This window comes from Schistocerca cancellata, chromosome 2, assembly GCF_023864275.1.
Source record: "Schistocerca cancellata isolate TAMUIC-IGC-003103 chromosome 2, iqSchCanc2.1, whole genome shotgun sequence".
Lineage (NCBI taxonomy): Eukaryota > Metazoa > Arthropoda > Insecta > Orthoptera > Acrididae > Schistocerca > Schistocerca cancellata.
Window position 1 is genome coordinate 387,665,538 of NC_064627.1, and position 23,792 is coordinate 387,689,329.

Consider the following 23,792-nt stretch of genomic DNA (forward strand, 5'->3'; position numbering starts at 1 on the left):
ATAATTGGATCCTACTATCACTCATCAGACTCATCTCCTAATGTAACAGAAAACATTAGAGAAAATCTCACTTCACTCGTATGTAAGTTCCTCAATCATACTGTAATCATCGGTGGAGACCTTATTCATTCAACAATTAATTGAGAAAATTATAATTTTGTTAGTGGTGGACACTAACACTACCTAGAACAGATAGCTAGGAAACTGACTTATGATGGAAATATATTGGACCTACTGGCAACAAATACACCTGACCTCTTTGAGGATGTCTACATCGAAACTGGTATCAGTGACCATGACGCGGTTGTGGCAGCAGCGATTAATGCAGTACAAAGGACAACTAAAACAAGCAGAAATATACATGTATTCAGTAAAGTAGATAAAAAATTAGTAATACCATATTTCAATCAGGAACTTGAAACTTTCAGTACAGGGCAGGAGCATGTAGAGGAATTATGACTCAAATTTAAAATAATAGTTGGTCATGCATTGGATAGATATGTACCCAGTAGAACAGTTCGTAATGGGAGGGAACCTCCATGGTATACAGTCACTGTAAAGAACCGTCTAAAGAAATAGAGATTGCTACATAATAGGTGTAAAACAAAGTGTAGGGATGCAGATAGGGAGATGCTGAATGAAACGCATTTGGCTGTCAAGAGAGCATGTGTGCTTCCTTCAATGATCACCACAACAGAATATTGTCAAATGATGTTTTACAGAACCCAAAGAATTTCTGATCATATGTGAAGGATGTCAGTGAAATCAAAGTTAGTGAGCAGTTCCTAGCAAATGAGACAGGAAGTGAAATTGAGGGTAGCGAAGCAAAAGCTGAAATGCTTAACTCTGTTTCAAATGTTGCTTTACAAAAGAAAACCTGGGAGAACTGCCCCAATTTAATCCTAATACCACTGAAAAGATGAAATAAATAAGTATTAGTGTGAGTAGTGTTGAGAAGCAGTGGAAATCGTTAAAACTGAACAAAGCTCCAGAACCTGATGTTGCCCCTGTCAGATTGTATTCTGAATTTTCAGCTCTTCTAACTATAATCTATTGTAGATCCCTTGAACACAAAACCATGCCCAGTTCTTGGAAAAACACTGGTCACATCCTGCTACAAGAAGGCTAGTAGAAGTAATCCACAAAACTACTATCCAATATCCTTGACATTGATTTGGTGTAGAATTTTAGAACATATTCTGAGCTCAAACATAATGAGGTATCTTGAATAGAATGGCCTCCTCAATGCCAGCCAGCATGGATTTTGAAAACATCAGTCATGTGAAACCCAACTCGCACTTTTCTCACACGACATACTGAAAGCTTTGGATCGAGGCAATCAGGTAGATGCAGTATTTCTCAATTTCAAAAAAGCATTTGTACCACACCTGTGCTTATTGTCAAAATTACAATTATATGAGGCATGAAGTGCAGCTTGTGACTGGATTGTGGACTTTTTTGGTAGGGAGGACGCAGCATGTTATCTTGGATGGAGTCATCATCAGATGTAGAAGTAACTTCAGGTGTACGCCATGGAAGTGTGGTGGGACCCTTCCTGTTCAAGTTGTATATTAATGATCATGCAGACAGTATTAATAGTAACATCATGCTTTTTGTAGATGATGTGGTTATCTATAATGAAATACTCTCTGAAGGAAGCAGCATAAATATTCAGTCGGATGTTGATAAGATTTCAAAGTTGTGCAAGGTTTGGCATCTTGCTTTAAATGTTCATAAATTAAAATAGTGCACTCAAAAAAGGAAAAAAAATGTAGTGTACTATAAATATAATATCAATGAGTCACTGTTGGAATTGCCCAACTCATACAAATACCTGAGTGTAACACTTTGTAGGGATATGAAATGGAGTGATCACGTAGGTTCAGTCATGGGCAAAGCAGGTGGTAGACTTGTTTATTCATAGAATACTAGGAAAGTACAACCAGTCTACAAAGGAGATTGCTTACAAATCGCTCGTCTGACTGGGCGTAGAATATTGTTCAGGTGTGTGGGATACATACCAAATGGGACTAACAGGGGATATTGGAACGTATACAGAGAAGGGCAGCACAAATGGTCAGAGGTTTGTTTAATCCATAACGGAGTTGTCACAGAGATACTGAAGCAACTGAAGTGGAAAACTCTTGAATATATACATAATCTGTCTGGAGAAAGTCTGTTCACAAAGTTTCAAGAACAAACTTTAAATGATGACCCTAGGAATGTACTACCACCCCCTGTGTATCACTCACATAGGTATCTTAAGTATAAAATTAGAATAATTACTGTAAGCACAGAAGCATTCAAAAAAAGATTCTTGCTGCGCTCCATATGTGAATGGAACTGGATGGTACGATGAGACATACCCTCTGCCATGCACCTCACAGTGGTTTGCAGAGTGCACATGTAGATGTAGAAAGAGGGAACAGGGAGGATGGGAGGCATGAAAAAGAAACACAGTAGACTCACTAAGGGCGTAATATTATATGATGGGAGAAAGTGTGGGGGGCTGGGGAAAGAGATAACTACAATATTTGGATAGTTGAGGAGTGATGTAGAAAATGACAGGAAGGAAAACTAATGGAATGGAAGGAGTAGTGTGGGGACTAGCAGAGGCTTAGACCTGGGAGATGGCAAAAACAAAGGATATGTTGGAGGGAAAGTCTCCATTTACATAGTTCAGAGGAGCTTGTGCCTGTTGGGAAGGGGGAGATGAAGATCCAGATATGGCAAGAGTACTGCAGCACATTCTGAAGTCCGTGGTGTTCAACAACTGAAAGTTTGAGTTTGCGGTTAGTCACACTTTGGCTGTGGTCATTTGTGTGATGAGACAGCTGATTAGTTGTCATCTCTTCATAGAATTCTGCTCGGTAATTTCAGCATAGCTGATATGTAACTTGGTTGCTTTCACACATGGGGCTGGTGGGCAGCTGACTCCTAACATATTGTATGTATTGTATTCCAGTGGCCTTGCGCTTTGGACAGGTGCATGTGCCCCATAGGGCATCATTGGAAGAGCAGGTTCTATAGAATAATAATGGTTTCCAACAAGGTTGCAGTAGATGTCAGCTGGGTATATTGAGCTGATGTTACAGATGGGTCATCACAAGGGACAGATCCATATGGTTTAAGAATGGGTGGTTTTCATAGAACTTGGACACTGCATAGATTGGGTGGACAATAGAATACTCTGATGGGAGATAAGTGAAGCCTTGCCGGACAATGTGTCCTGTGTGGTAAAGGGGTAATTGTGAATGATGCAGCAATAGGCTTGTTGATGGCACAGGGGGAGAGGTTATGGGAAATTCGTCTCTGGACTAACTGGATGGGATACTGTCTGTCTGGAAAGCTTTTGGAAGAATAATTGTCATATTTGCCAACTTTATGCTTTGCAATGCAGATGCTGAGGCTGTAGGGTAGGGACTTCTTAATGTGGAACAGATTGTGGATGAAAAACCAGGTGCTGTCCTTCCCACTGATCCACATCAAGAAGATTCTGTCAGTGTGTGTAAACAAGGCAACACAATTTTTTTTTTTTTTAATTGGTGTTGAAGGAGAAATAATTATGGGTCAGAATGTAGATGATCAAAAGGACTAGGAATGTGGTGGTGGTTCGATATTTGGAGGGTACTTAAAATGATAGTGTTCCATGGGAGTAGGATCATGAGCATAGGGTAACTTAATAGTTAGTATCATTCAAGAGCTGTTACATATTTCTTGTGTCACTCAAAAATCAGCTCAGTTGAGCGGTTGTCTTGCCTCATTATTATTTATTGTTTCCATCATGGTATTTCTGTTATTATAATATTTGTGGTTTGTCTAGTATTTCTCAGTTGTCAGTGTGTGTCTGTCCTGCTAAATATGCATTTTGTCCTGGAGAAAGTAATGTCTGTTCTTGGTTGTAATACAAAGTACATTATAAAGTGGATGAAATGGTAGTACTTTTTAAGATAAAGTGTATACTTTCCTGCCCGCATAGCTGTGCGTGTTAAAGTGCCCACTTTCGGGGTGGTGAGGTATGCTGTGGTCTAGCGGTTCTAGGCGCTCAGTCCGGAACCGCGTGACTGCTATGGTCACAGGTTCGAATCCTGCCTCGGGCATGGATGTGTGTGATGTCCTTAGGTGAGTTAGGTTTAAGTAGTTCTAAGTTCTAGGGGACTGATGACCACAGATGTCAAGTCCCATAGTGCTCAGAGCCATTTGAACCATTTTTTGAGGTATGCTGCCCATGGATTTGAATGCGTCTGGTGAATTAACGACAAGGGTCGGTGTGCCAGTCAGCGTGGAAGTGATTTTTCTGGTAATTTCCCACATCCCACTAGCTGGATACTGGGCTGGTATCCATGTCCCATCCCAGATGCATCGACAAAAACATTTAGAAAACTGTCTCACACTTGCATGCAGAATTTACTTTGGATGTAGACAGATGGGATACACTGATTCTGTCATGGAGGGGAGTATAGGAGACTGATGACTTTAGGTGTTTGGTCTCCTTAAACAAATAATCATTATCAGCAGCAGAAAGTATACTTTTTTACTGTTTATTATGTGTTCCTTTCTGAGAAGAGATTATACAAAGGAAAAAGATCAATTTCGTCTAAAAAGAAAAGTTAGTGATTTATTACATGCTTCCTTTTATTTCTTTTAATCATAACTGCAGAACGTGATAACAACCATTACTAGTTTCGGCTATACACTCACCACCTGAATCTATTTACCATATGTGACATATGGATTCTGGAGATATGTAGTTGGAACTGGTAATGTTCGTAATAATATTCTGCTGTTATGACAAAAAAAAGAAAAGAAATATAATTGCTTATGCAATGGCTTGGTATTGAAATGACACTTTAATCAATGACCTGTCTTCACCCTTCAAAGTATGTAAAACCTGGTGCTCTAGTTACGATATTTTTATGAGATTAGTTTAGAGGATCGCGCTTTGCTAAACATAATTATTTAACTAACAATAAGAAGTTGTGGGTTTGCTGATCAATGCGATATTATCTGCACCTTGTTATTATGACCTTCATACAGTTTAACATTAAAATGTTCTCTGTATTTTATTTCCTAAGCATTACATACTTTAAAAGAAGTAAATTTAGTTGACAAATGTGTAGAGTATTTACTTGAGATTTTAATACAGTTGTTTGAAAATATATTCCTGTATCCTCTATGTTTTGCTTCCTGTAATTCATTTATAATGCTCATAAGCTCGTGTTGTATTTTCCTTAGTGATTTAAAAATTAAATTCTAGTGCAAAGTCTGGAATGCTCGCTGATGTAAAGAACAGGTTCTTTTTTTTAAATAAGAATAATTAAATAAAATCCCTAGTGTTGATGTGGAACTTAATTGTAGGCTATACTAATCTTTAGATTCCACATTTTAACTTTTGTGGAAACCTGAACAGGATACCATGCTTTCTAAGATATTTAATGTGTGTGGATAGTCTGTAAACAAAATATAAATGTACCATTAATCGCTCCAGAAAAAAATGTGACGATATGCGCAATAACCTTTCAGCACTGACACACAGCATGAATTCACTTATTCTCAGGTTATATTAAATGACATTACTCGTATCATAACAAAATTGTTCACATATGTGGTTTTTATTTTTCTCATGTATTCCAAACAGAGTTTATAAAAGTAGTCTAAATTTCATTTATCTTGACTTTCAGTTAGCTAAACCTTTGTGTTTGGACATGTGGGATGATTGTGACCTGGTAAGGAAGCTTTGATATATTAATTTTTTTTCTTTTGACTTGGGCTCAGATTTCAGCCAGAGTATATTTTAAGAATATTGTTATGAATTATTTGTTATTTGGATTCTTTTTCAGGAAGAGTAAAATATTAATTTTAGGTAGAAGAGCTTTCTTCTACTTTAATGACAAATTGAAGTGAGTTGTACTTGCCATTGTCACTCAGATATGTAAATCGGAAGTTGGTTGTCAACCTAGATTCTAAGCAGTGTTTCCAGGATGACATTTCAGACATGGGAAAACGAGTTTGCGTAACCAATTTATGGCTATTAAAACTGATACATGTTAAAAGTCTGCTGTTATCAAAGTCATATAAACTGCACAGAAGATTGACAGTGTTTAAATCTAGCTTTGAAGCTTTGGGATGAAGAGAACATGGAAGAGAAACTGTGTGTGTGTGTGTGTGTGTGTGTGTGTGTGTGTGTGTGTATGTATGCGCGCGCGCGTGTTGTGACATTAGAGGAAGACAGTACCCTCTATAGTCCCCAGCTTCATATTGAGATTACATAGAAGTACTGCATCACTGCCAGCACCTGTTGCTGCTTGTGCTACATTTGGATGAATATATCTCGAATGTTTGTTTTTGGAATGCCCACCCATCTAAATTCAACCTCTTGGTAAAATACCTCATTCATTCGAACTGAGCAACTTTGAGGATACTGTTATTGTTTTACTGAGAACCAATGTGTCTTCAGTTGACATCAGATCTTGTGAAGGGACAGACTAAGAATAAAATAGACCATGGTTTTCATGTGATAGTTGTTCAGTGTTCCATTCTATATTGGAAAACTCCTAGTAGCTCTTCCTACTTTCTGAACTTCACAGAGGTTCTCATATGGTTGCTACTCCAACAACATATGTAGGAGAACTTCATACAGCTTAGAAAGTAGAAGAGATGTATTAGCAGCTGAAAACTGTGAGATGTGCCTGAATAGTTTAATTAGTAAGAGCATTGACCATGAAAACCAGAGATCTGACATAGAGTTCTGATGTGAAACACATTTTGAAACTGTCAGGCAATTTCATAATACAATATCATACATAGAAGAGACCAGTATCCAGATACGCCTGTTCCACACAAAGACAGATGAATAGTTATTCTTTTCAAGATTTTGAACTGATGGACTGTAGGGCAACACATTAGCTCAGAATGCGCTGTTGTTCTTAAAAGTATATGATGATATGCACCAGTGTGTTAATGAAGTTGTCAACACTCTTTGTACTGCAAATCTAGTCGTCCACAGCCCACCATTAAAATTTCCCAAACATTATGATTTAAATTCAGTGGAAACATGAACTCTGTAGAAGAATATTATGCTGTCTCTTTGTTCTGCATTCTCTGTGTTGTCACATTTACACACAGTGTAATGATTTCTGTATTCCTGAGGAACAACAAAGTGGTGTCGTCTCAACTCTTTAGTTGGCGTACTCTGGGTAAGTTTTCCCACAGAACGTAACTGTTCTTTGATCACTTTCAAATAGCTTTGGCTTCCAAACAAGCAAGGTTTGAGAGCCATCCCATAGTGTACTTGAAGCACAGTGAGAGTCTTTGGGAAGATCTACTCATTACTTCAACTGAAGAACTGACACCACACCAAAAAGATGTGCCTCCTCTGCATTGACAGTGTCCTGACCACTGTAGTGGTGGCACAGGGACTGAGGACCACGGGTCATATCTGAACCACACACTTTTCTCTCCACCTCACTTGTGGAGCTCACAAAGGTACCATGGATGCTAGATCGACAGCAAGATGGAGGGGCTATATAAAATAATGCCCATGGAAGAAAGTCGTCATAACCACCTGAAGACAGCAACAAGTTAGCTTTCTGAAATATCACACCATTTGAGCGACATGACTCAACTGAATACCTGAAAAGAGTTCAAAAAAGTTTAAAGTATATTGCAGTGACCACGAGCAGAGAATGTGGCATGATAAACTGGTTGACCATTTCTCACCATGCAGTAATCACTTGTTACTTTTCCTTTTTAAATTTGCAGCCTCAATAACTAAGCATTACAGATCTTGTAGAGTGGCAGGCATAGATAGTACAAACAATTTACTGTTTATATACTTTCACGGATAAAAACTGTGTGGTACTAGAAAGTCTCTGATGCTGAACATGATTTCCTTCACCACTTACAACCCTCTGTGGTGTTCAGGTAAAACTGGATGTCATTGTGAACAATGAAGTCATCCAGCATGAACTTATTCACATCATCTTGAGCTGAGGGGGACCCACTATTTTCTTGTGTGTAAAGACGATATTATCCATCTTAGTTTCCTCCATGCAAAGAAGAGACCATAAACTTTATGTACAGAAATATTACTGGAAACATTAACCTTTGGTAAGTCTGCTTCATGTTTAATGGCTACCAACAGGATTTCACACACCCAAATTCTAACATGATGGCACTACATTTTATCAGACAAGTGAAATGTCTTATTTGAGGGAAAAAAGTTAAGAAAAACTTGCCTGTTAGATGTCATTTAGAACAGTACCAATAGTGTCTTCAAAAGCTGTAGCTTCTGTGGCAGTTTTGTGCTGCTTATGTTTCAGGACATGCCACTCTGTTGATTAAGGAGTGCCAAGCTTATTGTGTGCCTTTGTTGCAGCTTTCCTAATGCTTATTGATGATCTATGCTTTTCCATTTACATATACAACTATCTTTTACAGATTTTCAGTGCCACTCATAAATTTGTCTACAGTGCAGGAAATGGTCATTTGTTCTTTATTCATGTGGCCAAAGTTAATATATTGAATTGGTATGGTATAATTGCCTTTATCATATAGAAAAGCAGCAGTGCAACTATGTAGACCATACAGAACATTGAACCTTACATTATCCAGTTATGTAGTAGTATTTCCATCTGACATTTGCTGACATTTGGCAAATGTCAAGTCAGTTAAGTGTTTCTCTTATGGTGTGACAGTTTTAATATCCATCATCTATATTGTTTGCTGTGTTGCTTAACATGATGAAGTGAGCATTGACTGGTCTCAGAGTTTGTGAGGATGGCATACCTTTTACTTATTGTGCATGGTCTCCTTCGAAATATTTGTTTCCACAATTGGTGCATTACTTCCAACACCATTTCCACTTCCGGAAATAGTCTTGGTATGCGACCTTCTGGATTGCGTGAAGCGCCATCTGTGAAATTTCTTTTCTCTCATCTGTTGTTGCAGATCTTTGTCCTTTCAATGGGATTTTCAACTTTGGAAATAAAAAAGTGTCATCATGAGTTACGATTCTCGTCAGGAACATATCGTTCTCATTTGTGCAATCCCAAAGCCCTTCACAGGTTGCAAGGCGAAGGTCTTTCTGGTCTTCACTCATTAGCCACAGGATGAACTTTGCGGCAACACGATGCATTCCAAGATGCTATCAGGCTTTCATGACATGATGCAATTAAAATGTCACATTCCTTAGCAATCTCTTGAATTGCGAGTCTTCGATTGACTGCCCAAATTCATTGATGTGCCCGATATGGTGTCATCAGTAGCCATCGAAGGGCATCCTGAACTAGGGTCATCTTTAACTTCCGTCTGGCCATTTTTAAACAGTGTGCATCATTTGTAACACTGAGTACAGCACAAGCACACATCACCGTAGGCATCCTACATTGTTTGGTGTGCTACTGCAAAGATTTTCTTGGGTTCCATATAAATTTTAATGCAGCTCATGGCTCTTCAGCACTGCGTGATCAAATGTATCTGGACACCCTGCTGAAAATGACTTACAAGTTCATGGCCCCCTCCATCGGTGATGCTGGAATTCAATATGGTGTTGACCCACCTTTAGCTTTGATGACAGCTTCCACTCTCACAAGCATACATTCAGTCAGGTGCTGGAAGGTTTCTTGGGGAATGGCAGCCCATTCTTCAGAGTGCTGCACTGAGGAGAGGTATAAATGTCGGTAGGTGAGGTCTATCACGAAGTCAGCTTTCCAAAACATCCCAAAGGTGTTCTATAGGATTCAGGTCAGGTGCATGCATTATGAACAGGTGCTCAATCATGTTGATAGACGCAATCGCCAACCCGAATTGCTCTTCAACAGTGGGAATCAAGAAGGTGCTTAAAACATCAATGTAGGCCTGTGCTGTGATAGTGCCATGCAAAACAACAAGGGGTGCAAGCTCACTCCATGAAAAACATGACCACACCAAAACACTACCATCTCCGAAGTTTTACTGTTGACACTACACATGCTGGCAGATGACATTCACCGGGCATTTGCCATGCCCACACCCTGCCATCAGATTGTCATGTTGTGTACCATGATTTGTCACTCCACACAACTATTCAATTGTCCAATGTTTACGCTACTTGCACCAAGCGAGGCGTCGTTTGGCATTTACCAGCGTGATGTGTGGCTTATGAGCAGCCACTCAACCATGAAATCCAAGTTTTCTCACCTCCTGCCTAACTGTCATAATACTTGCAGTGGATCCTGATACAGTTTGGAATTCCTGCGTGATGGTCTGGATAGATGTCAGCCTATTACATATTAAGACCGTCTTCAACTGTCAGCGGTCTCTGTCAGTCAACATTTGAGGTACCTGGCAGTAGGTGGCAGCACAATGCACCCAATACGAAAAACGTATGGTTTCGGGGGTGTCCAGATACTTTTGGTCACATAGTGTAACAATGCCATCTTGAAATTCACAAATTGTGCGACACAATGTTCTACTCTATGCAGCTCTGAACATTAACTAACAGACATACAACAATGAAATTTCTGGCAGTTATGCATTAAACACAGACGTGCAGCTATGCCAACTGTATTTCACTCGAACACACCATTGGCACAAAATTACGAATTTTCCAGAATTTTTTGAGCAGTCCTCACATTGAAATTTCCTGGCAGATTAAAACTGTGTGCCCAACTGAGACTCGACCTCAGGTCCTTTGCCTTTTGCAGGCAAGTGCTCTACTGACTGAGCTACCCAAGCACGACTCATGACACTTCCTCACAGCTTAACGTCCGCCAGTACCTCGGCTCCTACCTTCCAAACTTCACAGAAGCTCCTCATTGATCGTGTGATGTCACCTGAGGTTGGATATGAATGCATAAATGTGGGCCACAGACAGTGAAGAGAGTCCAGTTCTCCCTACCCCAGGGGTCATAATTATGAGGTGATAGGAGAATGGAGGCCACCCATAGCACCATCACTTCCCTTTGAAACCAAGTATTTAATATTATTTGTTTGTGAATGAATTCCTGCTTACAGCAGCTGTCCCCAGGGTCCACTACGAATATAGCCTGTCTCTGTTGAATTTAATAGTGCATGGGCAAATTTCTACCACTGATTTTAACACAGAGCTCCAGTTTAGCAAAACATTTCAGTCTAATAAGCCAATCAGCTCCTGATCAGGAAGAGGGTGAATTTGTTTGAAAGCTGAAGTTTAAATAATGTTGTGTGATTTGAGCACTGAGATAATTTAATAGATGAACATTGAATTTTTGTCCTTGGAGCAGAAACAGTGCCAGCCATTTGAAAACCTACTTTCAGTGAATCTTGTGTCTGCTCAATTATTGAAATGAAATTGAAAAATAGTAGAACTTAAGCCGATGGAAACATAAGGGACTACATGAAAGCAGGTGTGCAATTTGGGATGTATAAAGTGCCAAAAGTACCATTAGCAGCTCAGACAAATAAACATAATGCCCCATTTTGATGTTTCATGCAGATAGGAGATGGCCTTTTTCTTACAAGCTCACAAATAGGAAATCATTATCTGAAGTATTTCCGAATGAAACTGTAACCCAGCAGAGAAAGAAATAGCATTTACTTGCTAGATAATATCAGATCAGATTTATATATAAGCTTAAAGTCCCCTTGTTTTTGGAACATGGAGCGCTTTTTCCAGAGAAGCAGTTGTTGCCGAAGATGGAACTTTTAAAAGATCCTAGGTGACTTTCTTTTCTGAGTGATGAAAAATCTTTGTTAGCAGCAGGCAGGCACATCAAAAAGGGTGATAGTAGCTGTTCTTTCACATAATTTGTCAGACATTTATGAGGGAGTATGCATGCATTCACACACTGACTCCACCCCCCCCCCCCTCTCTCTCTCTCTCTCAAACACACACACACACACACACACACACACACACACACACACTTACTTCTGACCATGCAGCTCCATTGAATTTTGGGTATTTAAATGTCACAGGTTTGAGTGCCAGACTATGTGTCCAGTTGTTGGGTTTTAATCCTCTGTCACTCCTAGGATTGTTATCTGTCACTTACCTCTTCTCTCACCTCTGACAATGTTTGTTAATGTGAAAAATGGTGAACTGCACTGTGATTCCGAGTCCTTGCTACAGTGTAACTCTTTGTAGTCCTCCTATAACTGGCTGGAATTGGCGTGTAAGTCGGTTTAAAGGTTGGAGGAAGGCACGGGCATACCACTTCCAACGGGATCATATCTAATAAATCAGTGTTAAAACCAGTTTTGTGTGTGTGTGTGTGTGTGTGTGTGTGTGTGTGTGTGTGTGTGTGTTTCTACTTATCATACAGCAGATGCAGCCCAAGCAAAAGTTAACTAAAATACTAGCTTTCAGAAGTAGATATGCTTGATCTAACAAAATCTATAAAAGATTAGGATGAGAGAGGCTGTTGAAGTGTTGAGTATTTCAGGTCAAAGAAAAAATCAAATCTTCATTTTCGACTCTGTTAGCACAGAAAAGGGAATGTGTGATCATGAGGCCATTACAGCTTTACTGAAAACATTTGTAAGTAAGAATACAAAGAAAGACAGGAAGATATTTCTTGTGTAGCATGTGTGACATGAGACAGATTTCAGATTACCTCACAGGTTATCATGAAAATTTAATGTCCAGCACTGAAAATGTTGAGAGCATCAATGGACAAAGTTCAAGAGCATTGACAACAAACTTTAGACAAGTTTGTACCCAGCAGAACTGTGAGGGGTGGAAAAGACCAACTGTGGTTTGACAGCCGTTTTAGGAAGCTGCTAAGAAAGCAAAGAGAGCTTTTTTGCAAATTTAAATGTGGCCAAAGCTTCACAGACAAACAAAAACTTAACAAAACCAAAATCAGCATGAGGAGGGCTATACGTGAAGCATTTAGCGAAGTAAAACTCTATCTACCAACTTGACAGAAAATCCTAAGAAATTCTGATCTTATATTAAATCAGTAAATTGACTTAAGCCATCTGTCCAGAGGCCCTGTGCCCTTAATGTCATTGAAATAGAGAATAACACAGAAAAGGCTGAAATACTAAATTTCTTTCACCAAAACTCCTTTAAACTGTTGCATGAATGACAGATATCAAAATAAATAACCAAGGGGGAGAAAAAGCAACTGAAATTGCTTAACAGAGGAAAAGCTTCTGGACCTGATGGGATACCATTTTGATTCTACACAATGTGTGCAAAAGAACTTACCCTTCTATCAGCAGAATACCATAGAATTCTAGAGGAGTGAAGCATTCATGATGAGTGGGAAAAAAAACCACCCAGATCAGTCCTGTTTTCAAGATGGGTAATCGAACAGATGCACAAAGCTGTAGGCCCATATCTCTGACGTCAGCCTGTTGTGACATTTCTGGAGACTGAAGATCTCCTATGTAGTCAACGTGGGTTCTGAAGACAACGATTGTATGAAACCTAGGTTGCTCTTTTCATCCATGAGCTCTTGACTCCCAGGAGGCATTCGTAATTCTGAATGGAGGGAAGTCATCAAACGTAAAAGTAATGTTGGCCGTGCCATAGGGAAGTGTTATAGGATCATTACTTTTGCAGTATATATAGATCACCTAGTAGATAACATTAGAAGTTCCATGTAGCTTTCTGCGAATGTTGTTGTTGTGCAGGGAGAACTCACAACACTAGAAAATTGTAAAGAAATGCAGGAAGACCAGCAGAGGATTTTTACACTTTGTCCAGGGAGTGGCAACTGGTCCTCTGTGTAAACAAATGTAACATTTCCAAATACATATGTAGCCTCCTTTATCGTATGATTACAAAACTGCAGAAGAATCACTGGAAGCAGTCACTTCTGTAAAATATCTAGGAGTATGTATATGGATTGATTTGAAGTGGAACAGTCACATAAAATTGTTAGTAAGGTAGATGCCAGACTGAAATTCATTGAAAGAATCCTCAGGAAATGCCGTCCATCAACAAAGGAAGTAGCTTATAAAACACTCATTTGACTATTGTTTGAATATTGCTCATTGGTAGGGGATCCGTATCAGATAGGACAGATAGAGGAAATAACGAAAATCAAAAGAGTAGCAACATGTTTCACAACAGGTTCATTTAGTGTTTGTGGAAGCGTCACAGAGATGCTCAGCCAACACCAGTAGCAGATGCTGCAAAAGAGGCATTCCTCATCATGTTGTGGTCTACTGTTGAAGTTCTGAGAGTATATTTCTAGAAGAGTCAACCAATACGGAGGGGTCCAAAAAAATGTATCCACTGTTTAAAAGTCCATAACTGGCAAACTCATTGACGGAGTTGTCTCATCTTTGGTAGTGTAATAGTTTGTAGTTCTGGCAATCTCCACACAAGCGTTGTATTGCGTTGTTTTGTTTTGTCAGATGGCAGTCGCCAGAGAGTCAGTGTTTTGTTCTTAGTTGCACCTAGTTACTCGAGTAAACATGGCTGGTGCAAGGCTTACGTTCGATGAAAGGAAGTCAGTTTTCAAGTGGTATTTTAAGTATGAAAACATTAATGAAGTTCAACAGCAGTGGCGAAATGAGTATCAAACAGAGCCACCGTAGACAAACAACGATCTGGACGACCTGTAACAGTAACAAGTCCAGCTAGCTCCCGTCGTGTGTTACGACAATTCACTCGCTCACCACAGAAGTCTGAGAGACAGTGTGCCCATGAAACTGGAGTGAGTCGCTCAAGTGTTCAGCGAATTTTGAAGACAGCAAAGTGGAAGCGCTACATCCCACGATTGCCACACGCAATGAACGAGGACGACCCAGATCATAGAATGGAGTACTGCGAGTGGTTTACTAACATGGTTCGCAATGATGAAGAGTTTGCAGAGATGATTGTGTGGTCTGATGAGGTACAGTTCTAACTCAGTGGTACAGTAAATTACCAAAATTGCATCTACTGGGTCGCCGAAAATCCGAACGTCCATGTAGATAAAGCTGTGAATTTTCCAGGAGTAAATGTGTGGTGTGGGTTGTCTTACCGGGGCTTGATTGGGCTATTCTTCTTTGACGGCACAGTTACTGATGAGGTGTACCTTCAGAAGCTTCAGACATCCATTTTACCTGTCGTCCGAGACTTGTATGGAGACGGAAGAGTTTACTTTCAACAAGATGGTACCCCAGCCCACTACCAAAGTCGTGTTAGGGTGTATCTCGACAAAAATCTACCAGGAAGATGGATAGGCCATAGAGGTGCTGTGGAGTATCCACCACGTTCCCAAGACCTAACTCCTCTGGACTTTTACTTGTGGGGAACACTAAAGGACGTTGTTTATCAACAAAAGCCATGCACACTTAATGAACTTCGAGAATCCATCATACATTCATGTGCAAATATCCAACTGAACACGTATATAGTCAGTAGTTCGTGCTGCAGTTCAGCGGCATCGTTTGTGTGTGGATGTTAATGGTGACCATTTCGAACACTTACAGTGATATCTTTAAGTTGGACTTTGAGCTACACTTTCACCAAAAATGAGACAACTCTGCCAATTAGTTTGCAAGTTATGGACTTTTAGACAGTGGATACATTTTTTTGGACCCCTCTGTATATCACCTCCTCCTACGCATATCTAGTAAAAGACCATTAAGGTGAAATTAGAGAGATTTGAGCCCACATGGAGGCTTACCAGCAATAGTGCCTCCCATAAACCATACACTACTAGAACAGGAAGAGGGGGAAGTGACACATACACAAAGTACCCTCTGACACACACCAAAAGATGGCTTGGCGGCTATAGATGTAGATGTAGACCTTTTCTTAATAAATACTATATAAGGATTGAGTGTTACAAGCTGTAATCTTTATGTTTCAGTTTTGTTTCTGATAAACTGACTCAGAGAAAAAGATTAGAAATGTATATTTAAAGTGTGGAAAAGTGATGTTTCATATTACCTCTCACTAATGATTTATCTGTTTCCTTTGGCCATTGTTACCAGTTTTTCTGATTGGTTAGGAGGTATGCCTTTTTTCCATTTACAGAACATGTCATTTAATATATCTATACATAATCACTTTTTTTCCATTAAATCATTATTCTCATCAGCAGCAGCAACCATTTGACGTCCCTGCTGATAAAAGTCTCTTCTGAACTTCACTACGCATTGTGGGCTTCATCTATATGCATCCATGATACTCGTACATGATGGGCTTCAGCTATGTTCTTCCTGGATGTTTTCTATGTCATCTATCCCTTCCCTGTTATGTTGTCATCTTGGTCTATTCCTTTCTCTTGGAACATTGCAAAGAATTTTCTTGGTCCATCTACCATCCAGTCACCTGGCTAAATATCCCACTCACCCATTTTTGTTACTGTCATAATTACATCTACTACTCCAATCCATCACTTGAGTCGTGTTTGTTTCCCACTCCCCCCCCAGTAACTCTCATTATGCATGTTGTTAAGGCACACAAGAAGGTGGGTATGCCACATGGCCTGCAACTGTTGCAGGAGTATTAGAGTCCATTACTCTCAATATCGTTTTACGTAAATGGAATACTGGCTTTTCAGGAACTTTCACTTGGTGGCGGTGTCTTTGACAGTCCTCCTCTTGGCAAACTAGCCTTCCAAGCCCGAAAGTGTTTAGTGGGATACAAGAATAGTACAAACCCTTGAGAGAGTTATGCTCACAGCAGACACAGCTCAGATCTGAGTGCATGTAATTTACAAATCCTGGGATCAATACAGCCACTTAACACAACTGTTCATGAACTGATCCATTGAGATCAGTACCTTATGGGTGCTAACAGTATCATGCAACTGTCTGGAGTTTCGGTGCTTCTGTGATTTGTTCCCAAAGTCCTCACTATAGGATTAGAGGGCTGTCCCTGCACCCTACACTGTTTGCACTAATTTTCATTGTGTAATTGCATATTATCATCAAACTGGAACCAAACAATTTGGAATTTATATACAGATTGAAAAAAAAGGTCACATTCAATTTCTTTGTTATTTCTTGAATGATGGAATTGTTTCCACTGACGCTCTACTTCTTATTTAAACTACTAATGGCTATATAGCCTTTTTAAGTTGATTAGTTCATGAATATGTATTTTATGATAGTCAAATAAGAAGTGTTGTATCTAGCAGTATAATTTATCTCACAGTCAGTAACCATGTAAGCATGAGTGAACACATGTACTGTGCCCAGTTTTGCATCTCATGCTTTCATGAGTACCAGTTGCATGACACATTGTCCAATTGTATGATCTAGTTGTTGTTTGGATGTTGTATGACAAACATTAATTGATTTATAGCATTATTTTTCAGGAGTTCATCCAGGATATTATTGTTTCTTGTACTTATATTTCGGCTGATGACCTTTCAGCTATTCTCAAGGTGAGTCACTTGCAAGATTTTGAAAGCACTTGATGCTGTGGTATAAATGTACATGCGTCCAATATAACATTGTTGGTAATGAAAGTTGCAGTCATAGACAAAACTTTATGCCTCTAAGAGTAGAACAAAGACAGTGCAGAGTCAGTGAATCAATAGTGCTTACGAAGCATTTGATTGCTTACTGTGGATGACGTATGTTGGGGTGGCAGGCAGTAAAGCCTAGAACAATATAGCCTTTGAGAGCGCAGATGTGAAATGAAGGTTTCCCGTCATTTGTCAAGCTGGAAACCCTCCTCTGTTAAGAAGGTTGTCTGCTAATTGTATTTCTACAGCATCCTTGACCACTGAATCACAGTAGGATGAGACTGTGGCCAGTATCTTAAGTTTTCTATTATCCAAGAAATCACAATTGGAAATACAATGTTCACCCTCTGTAGATTTGTTGGGCTGTAGTAGGTGAGTGTATCACTGGTGTTCAATGCAACATTTTATTACAGTACTTATTGTGTACTGTCTCCCCCCCCCCCTCTCTCTCTCTCTCACACACACACACACACACACACACACACACTGGGAATTGAATATATACTTGCCTTCTGTAATAGCAGGTCATCCTTGCAAGATCCCAGAAGAGCTGCTGTCTTGGACGGTGGAAGGAAGATTTCATACAAGTTGTTGTTCTTCATTATTCTGGCAGTTTTTGAATAAATTCGACACTGGGAGCCTACATAGTGAAATGGTACACTTTGAAGAAATATTATGGAAGAATAAATACATAGAACCACAAATTAAGAGAGCTCTGCAGTTGAAAATACCAGACCAACCAGAAGAAGAGCAATAAGAAATAGATGTAAAATCTATGGTCATTCTACTTTATGTGGGAAATATTTCATCAAAAATTGCAAGAAAAAGAATTAAGTGGGTGTGATCTTCCTTCCGCCGAACAAGAGAATAGCTCTTCTGGGATCTGTGAAGGACAATATGCTTTTACAAAAGACAGATGTATATGAAATTCCTTGTGAGTGTGGCAGATGGTACATAGGACAGACAACACACACTGTAAAAGACTGTTACACTGAACACCAGCGATTCACCTGCCTACTGGAACCCAACAAATTTCCACTGGCCGTACCTTGGTCTACAGAAAAGTTAAGATACTGGCCACCATCTCATCCTACTGGGATTCAATTGTCAAGAATGCTGTGGAAATACAATTAACAGGCAGCCTCCTGAACAGAGACCTTGACAAATCGTGGAAACACTTCATTTAATGTCTGCGCTCTCAAAGGATATATTGTTCTAACCTTCACTGCCTGCCATTCCAACATATGCCATTCACAGTAATCAACCAGATACTTCATAAGCACTGTGGATTCACTGACTCTGCACTAGCTCTGTTTTACACTTAAAGGCATAAGGTTTTATCTGTGATTGACATTCTTGTTACCAATAGTGTTATCTTGGATGTATGTGCATTTATTCCACAGTGTAAAGTGCTTTAAAATTGCAAGTGGCTCACATTGAGAATGGCTAAAATGTTGTTAGAGAAAATATCAGTACAATAGTCAGTAACATACCAAATGTACTCCAGAAAAATGATGCAATATTCAAACTGCCGGAAAAACTTCAATACGGTAACACAATAATGGGCTTGTTCACTTAAAAATGGCTGTACAGCTGAAATTGACCTGTAGTGTTGTGAATAAACTAACAGATTCGGTCTTAATGGAAAAAGTGTCATATAAGAGAAATTCGAAATAGGCTATGCAACCAAATCAGAAAAAAACTATTTTTTTGTTAAAATTATATATCTTTTTAGTGTTGCATGTTGTTCTGCGATTTTGCAATGATTTATTAGTATTTAGCAGCTTTTAACATTGAAGCCACAATACTCTATCTGATCTGGGCCTTAGTCAGGTATTACATATGATGCACCATAATGTTTGTGAATTTTTATAATTTTTGACTTAGTAATGCAAATAAAGTTGCTACTAATGTGCATGAATGAAATGTATTGCAAAAGAAATTGAAATATGGCACTTGTTATAAATTTATTTTATATAGTATAGGCAATATATTTTCTAGTAATTGCCTTAATTGCATATTGAGCACTTTCTCCATGCAAATAATACATGATCACTGGAGTACTGGTATATTACAGAAAATTTAGTTTTTAATCCTCTGTTTCATCTCATTTCTGAGTTTATCTTGTGTGTGATTACAAATAAAATATTAATTAAACACTGCTGAGATAAATCCTCATCTTCAGCATCTCTAAAGTGAATGTTGCAAATGTTACTTTTCTGTAAATTTGCATTTCCTTATCTTATCTATTTTAAAAAGCTGATAAAAATGCTCTTAATGCCATTTTAAGAGACAGTCTTCACTCCTTCCGATCTGATCATGTAAATGTAGAAAAGTTTTGGAATAATTTCACAGAGAGAGTATCAACAGCATTTGAGAGATATATACCACATAAATTAATAAGTGATGGTACTATCTCCCATGGTACACAAAATGAGTCAGATCGCTGTTGCAGAAGCAGCGCAAAAGCATGCCAAATTTAAAAGAACGCAAAATCCTCAAGACTGGCAGCAGAGTTTTACAGAAGTTCGAAATATAGCACATACTTCAGTGCGAGATGCTTTTAATAATTTCCATAACGAAATTCTGTCTTGAAATCTGGCAGAAAACCCGGAGAGATTCTGGTCATACATTAAGCACATCACTGGCAAAATGCAATCAATACCTTTACTGCACGATAACAATGGTGATTTTGAAGTCACTGATGACAGTGCCACTACAGCAGAGTCATTAAACACGGTTTTCTGAAACTCCTTTACCAAAGAAGACAAAGTAAATATTCCTGAATTCCAATCAAGAACAACTGCCAAGATGACAAGCATAAAAGTAGATATACTCAGTGTCGCAAAGCAGCTTAAATCACTTAATAGAGACAAGGCTTTTGGTCCAGATTTTATACCAGTCAAGTCCCTCTCAGAGTATGCTGATACAATAAATCCATATTTAGCAATTATATACAACCACTCACTCACAGAAAGATCTGTACCTAAAGGCTAGAAAATTGCTCAGATCACACCAATACCCAAAAAGGGTGATAGGAGTAATCCATTGAATTACAGGCCCATATCACTAATATTGATTTGCAGTAGGGGTTTGGAACATATACTGAAATCGAACATTATGAAGTATCTCGAAGAAAACGATTTATTGACACATAGTCTGCACGTATTCAGAAAAAATCGTTCTTGCGAAACACAACTAGCTCTTTATACTCATGAAGTGATGAGTGCTATTGACAGGGGATGTCAAATTGATTCCATATTTTTAGATTTCCAGAAGGCTTTTGACACCGAAATGTCTTCTAACAAAACTGCGTGCTATGGAATATTACCTCAGTTGTGTGACTGGATTCGTGATTTCTTGTCAGAAAAGTCACGGTTCCTAGTAATAGACGGAAAGTCATTGAGCAAAACAGAAGTGATATCCGGCATTCCCCAAGGAAGTGTTATAGGCCCTCAATTGTTCCTAATCTACACTCCTGGAAATGGAAAAAAGAACACATTGACACAGGTGTGTCAGACCCACCATACTTGCTCCGGACACTGCGAGAGGGCTGTACAAGCAATGATCACACGCACGGCACAGCGGACACACCAGGAACCGCGGTGTTGGCCGTCGAATGGCGCTAGCTGCGCAGCATTTGTGCGCCGCCGCCGTCAGTGTCAGCCAGTTTGCCGTGGCATACGGAGCTCCATCGCAGTCTTTAACACTGGTAGCATGCCGCGACAGCGTGGATGTGAACCGTATGTGCAGTTGACGGACTTTGAGTGAGGGCTTATAGTGGGCATGCGGGAAGCCGGGTGGACGTACCGCTGAATTGCTCAACACGTGGGGCGTGAGGTCTCCACAGTACATCGATGTTGTCGCCAGTGGTTGGCGGAAGGTGCACGTGCCCGTCGACCTGGGACCGGACCGCAGCGACGCACGGATGCACGCCAAGACCGTAGGATCCTACGCAGTGCCGTAGGGGACCGCACCGCCACTTCCCAGCAAATTAGGGACACTGTTGCTCCTGGGGTATCGGCGAGGACCATTCGCAACCGTCTCCATGAAGCTGGGCTACGGTCCCGCACACCGTTAGGCCGTCTTCCGCTCACGCCCCAACATCGTGCAGCCCGCCTCCAGTGGTGTCGCGACAGGCGTGAATGGAGGGACGAATGGAGACGTGTCGTCTTCAGCGATGAGAGTCGCTTCTGCCTTGGTGCCAATGATGGTCGTATGCGTGTTTGGCGCCGTGCAGGTGAGCGCCACAATCAGGACTGCATACGACCGAGGCACACAGGGCCAACACCCGGCATCATGGTGTGGGGAGCGATCTCCTACACTGGCCGTACACCACTGGTGATCGTCAAGGGGACACTGAATAGTGCACGGTACATCCAAACCGTCATCGAACCCATCGTTCTACCATTCCTAGACCGGCAAGGGAACTTGCTGTTCCAACAGGACAATGCACGTCCGCATGTATCCCGTGCCACCCAACGTGCTCTAGAAGGTGTAAGTCAACTACCCTGGCCAGCAAGATCTCCGGATCTGTCCCCCATTGAGCATGTTTGGGACTGGATGAAGCGTCGTCTCACGCGGTCTGCACGTCCAGCACGAACGCTGGTCCAACTGAGGCGCCAGGTGGAAATGGCATGGCAAGCCGTTCCACAGGACTACATCCAGCATCTCTACAATCGTCTCCATGGGAGAATAGCAGCCTGCATTGCTGCGAAAGGTGGATATACACTGTACTAGTGCCGACATTGTGCATGCTCTGTTGCCTGTGTCTATGTGCCTGTGGTTCTGTCAGTGTGATCATGTGATGTATCTGACCCCAGGAATGTGTCAATAAAGTTTCCCCTTCCTGGGACAATGAATTCACGGTGTTCTTATTTCAGTTTCCAGGAGTGTATATTAACGATGCGGGAAACAATCTTCTTAGATGTTTGCAGATGATGCTGTCATTTACCATCGTATAAAGTTGTCAGATGACCAAAACAAATTGCAAAATGATTTAGATAAGATATCTGTATGGTGCGAAAAGTGGCAATTGACCCTGAATAAAGAGTAGTGTGAAGTTATTCACGTGAGTACTAAAAGACATCCACTAAATTTTGATTACGCAATAAGTCACACAAATCTGAAGTCTGTAAATTCTACTAAATACTTAGGGATTACAATTACAAATAACCTAAATTGGAACGATCACATAAATAATGTTGGGGGTAGAGCAAACCAAAGACTGATTCATTGGCAGAACACTTAGAAGGTGCAACAGGTCTACTAAAGAGACTGCTTACACCAAGCTTGTCGGCCCTATTCTGGAGTATTGCTGTGCAGTATGGGATCCACATCAGATGGGACTGACGGATGACATCGAAAAAGTACATTTTGTATTATCATGAAATAGGGGAGGTAGTGCCACAGACATGATATGTGAATTGGAATGGGAATTATTAAAGCAAACGCATTTTTCGAAAACATTCTGTTGGCACCCACCAACATAGGGAGAACTGATCATCACGATAAAAAAAGAGAAATCAGGGCTCGCACAGAAAAATTTAAGTGCCTGTTATTCGGGTGCGCTGTTGGAGAGTGGAACGGTAGAGAGACAGCTTGAAGGGGGTTCATTGAACCCTCTGCCAGGCACTTTATTTTATTGTGAATAGCAGAGTAATCACTTAGATGTAGATGTAGGTGAGATCTTTCATCCTCCCACACACATTTCTGGTAGATGTATGACATTAGAATTGCATCCATAGGTTTGTCCAACCAGAATGGAAAATTGTAGCAGTGAGGCATACTCAGAAATTACGAAAGGCTCATAATAATTTTTTCCTACTTTTATTTCCACTCTCTTTTTAAGAATACATTTGCAAAAGTATTTTGTTATGAACCATTGCTTCATTTCTCCTAACCCATTAGTTGTACAGTTTTGTGTTTTGAGTTATGTATACAGAAACTGGAGAGAGCAATTTCTCCATGTTGTTCATAAGTGAGAAATGGAAGATCAATCAAGGCATTTCTGTATGCTGAAGGGTGAATCACTTCCCAGTTATGAGTCTTCAACTTAACTTTTTTTTATTTTTTAAGGAAAGGTAAAAACTTGCAGAATGCTTTAGTCATCAACAGGCATATAAACGAGACTGAAAACTTCGTGGGCTTTTGTCTGAATCCTTTATTGAGCTAAAGTAAACATATATACACATATGCATGTACACCCCTGTGTGACTAAATTGTGCCAGCTAAATACAGTATGCCAGGACTGTAGTTCTGCAGCTTGACTAGGATGAGGGATTGTTTCAAGTGGAGTGGGAAAAGGAAGAAAGTAAGCAGTGAGCAGGAGGGATGGTCCAGGAGGATTGGCTGGTGGCTGGGAGGGAGGAAACAAATGCACATAACAGAAATGCCGAAGGGAGAAGC

General features: G+C 40.0%; 1 protein-coding gene across 2 annotated transcripts in view; it reads left to right on the forward strand.

Annotated features, from left to right (window-relative positions):
* The window catches only part of LOC126161801 (serine/threonine-protein kinase mTOR), a 276,188-nt gene that overhangs the window by 123,756 nt on the left and 128,640 nt on the right, over positions 1 to 23,792 (forward strand). Inside the window, exon 20 of one of the 2 annotated variants that reach the window (XM_049917889.1) lies at positions 5,682 to 5,726. The exons of the other annotated variant lie outside the window; for it this stretch is intronic. Within the exon in view, the coding sequence (XP_049773846.1) occupies positions 5,682 to 5,726 (45 nt within the window). The remainder of the gene's footprint in view (positions 1 to 5,681; positions 5,727 to 23,792) is intronic. 2 annotated transcript variants of the gene reach the window in all.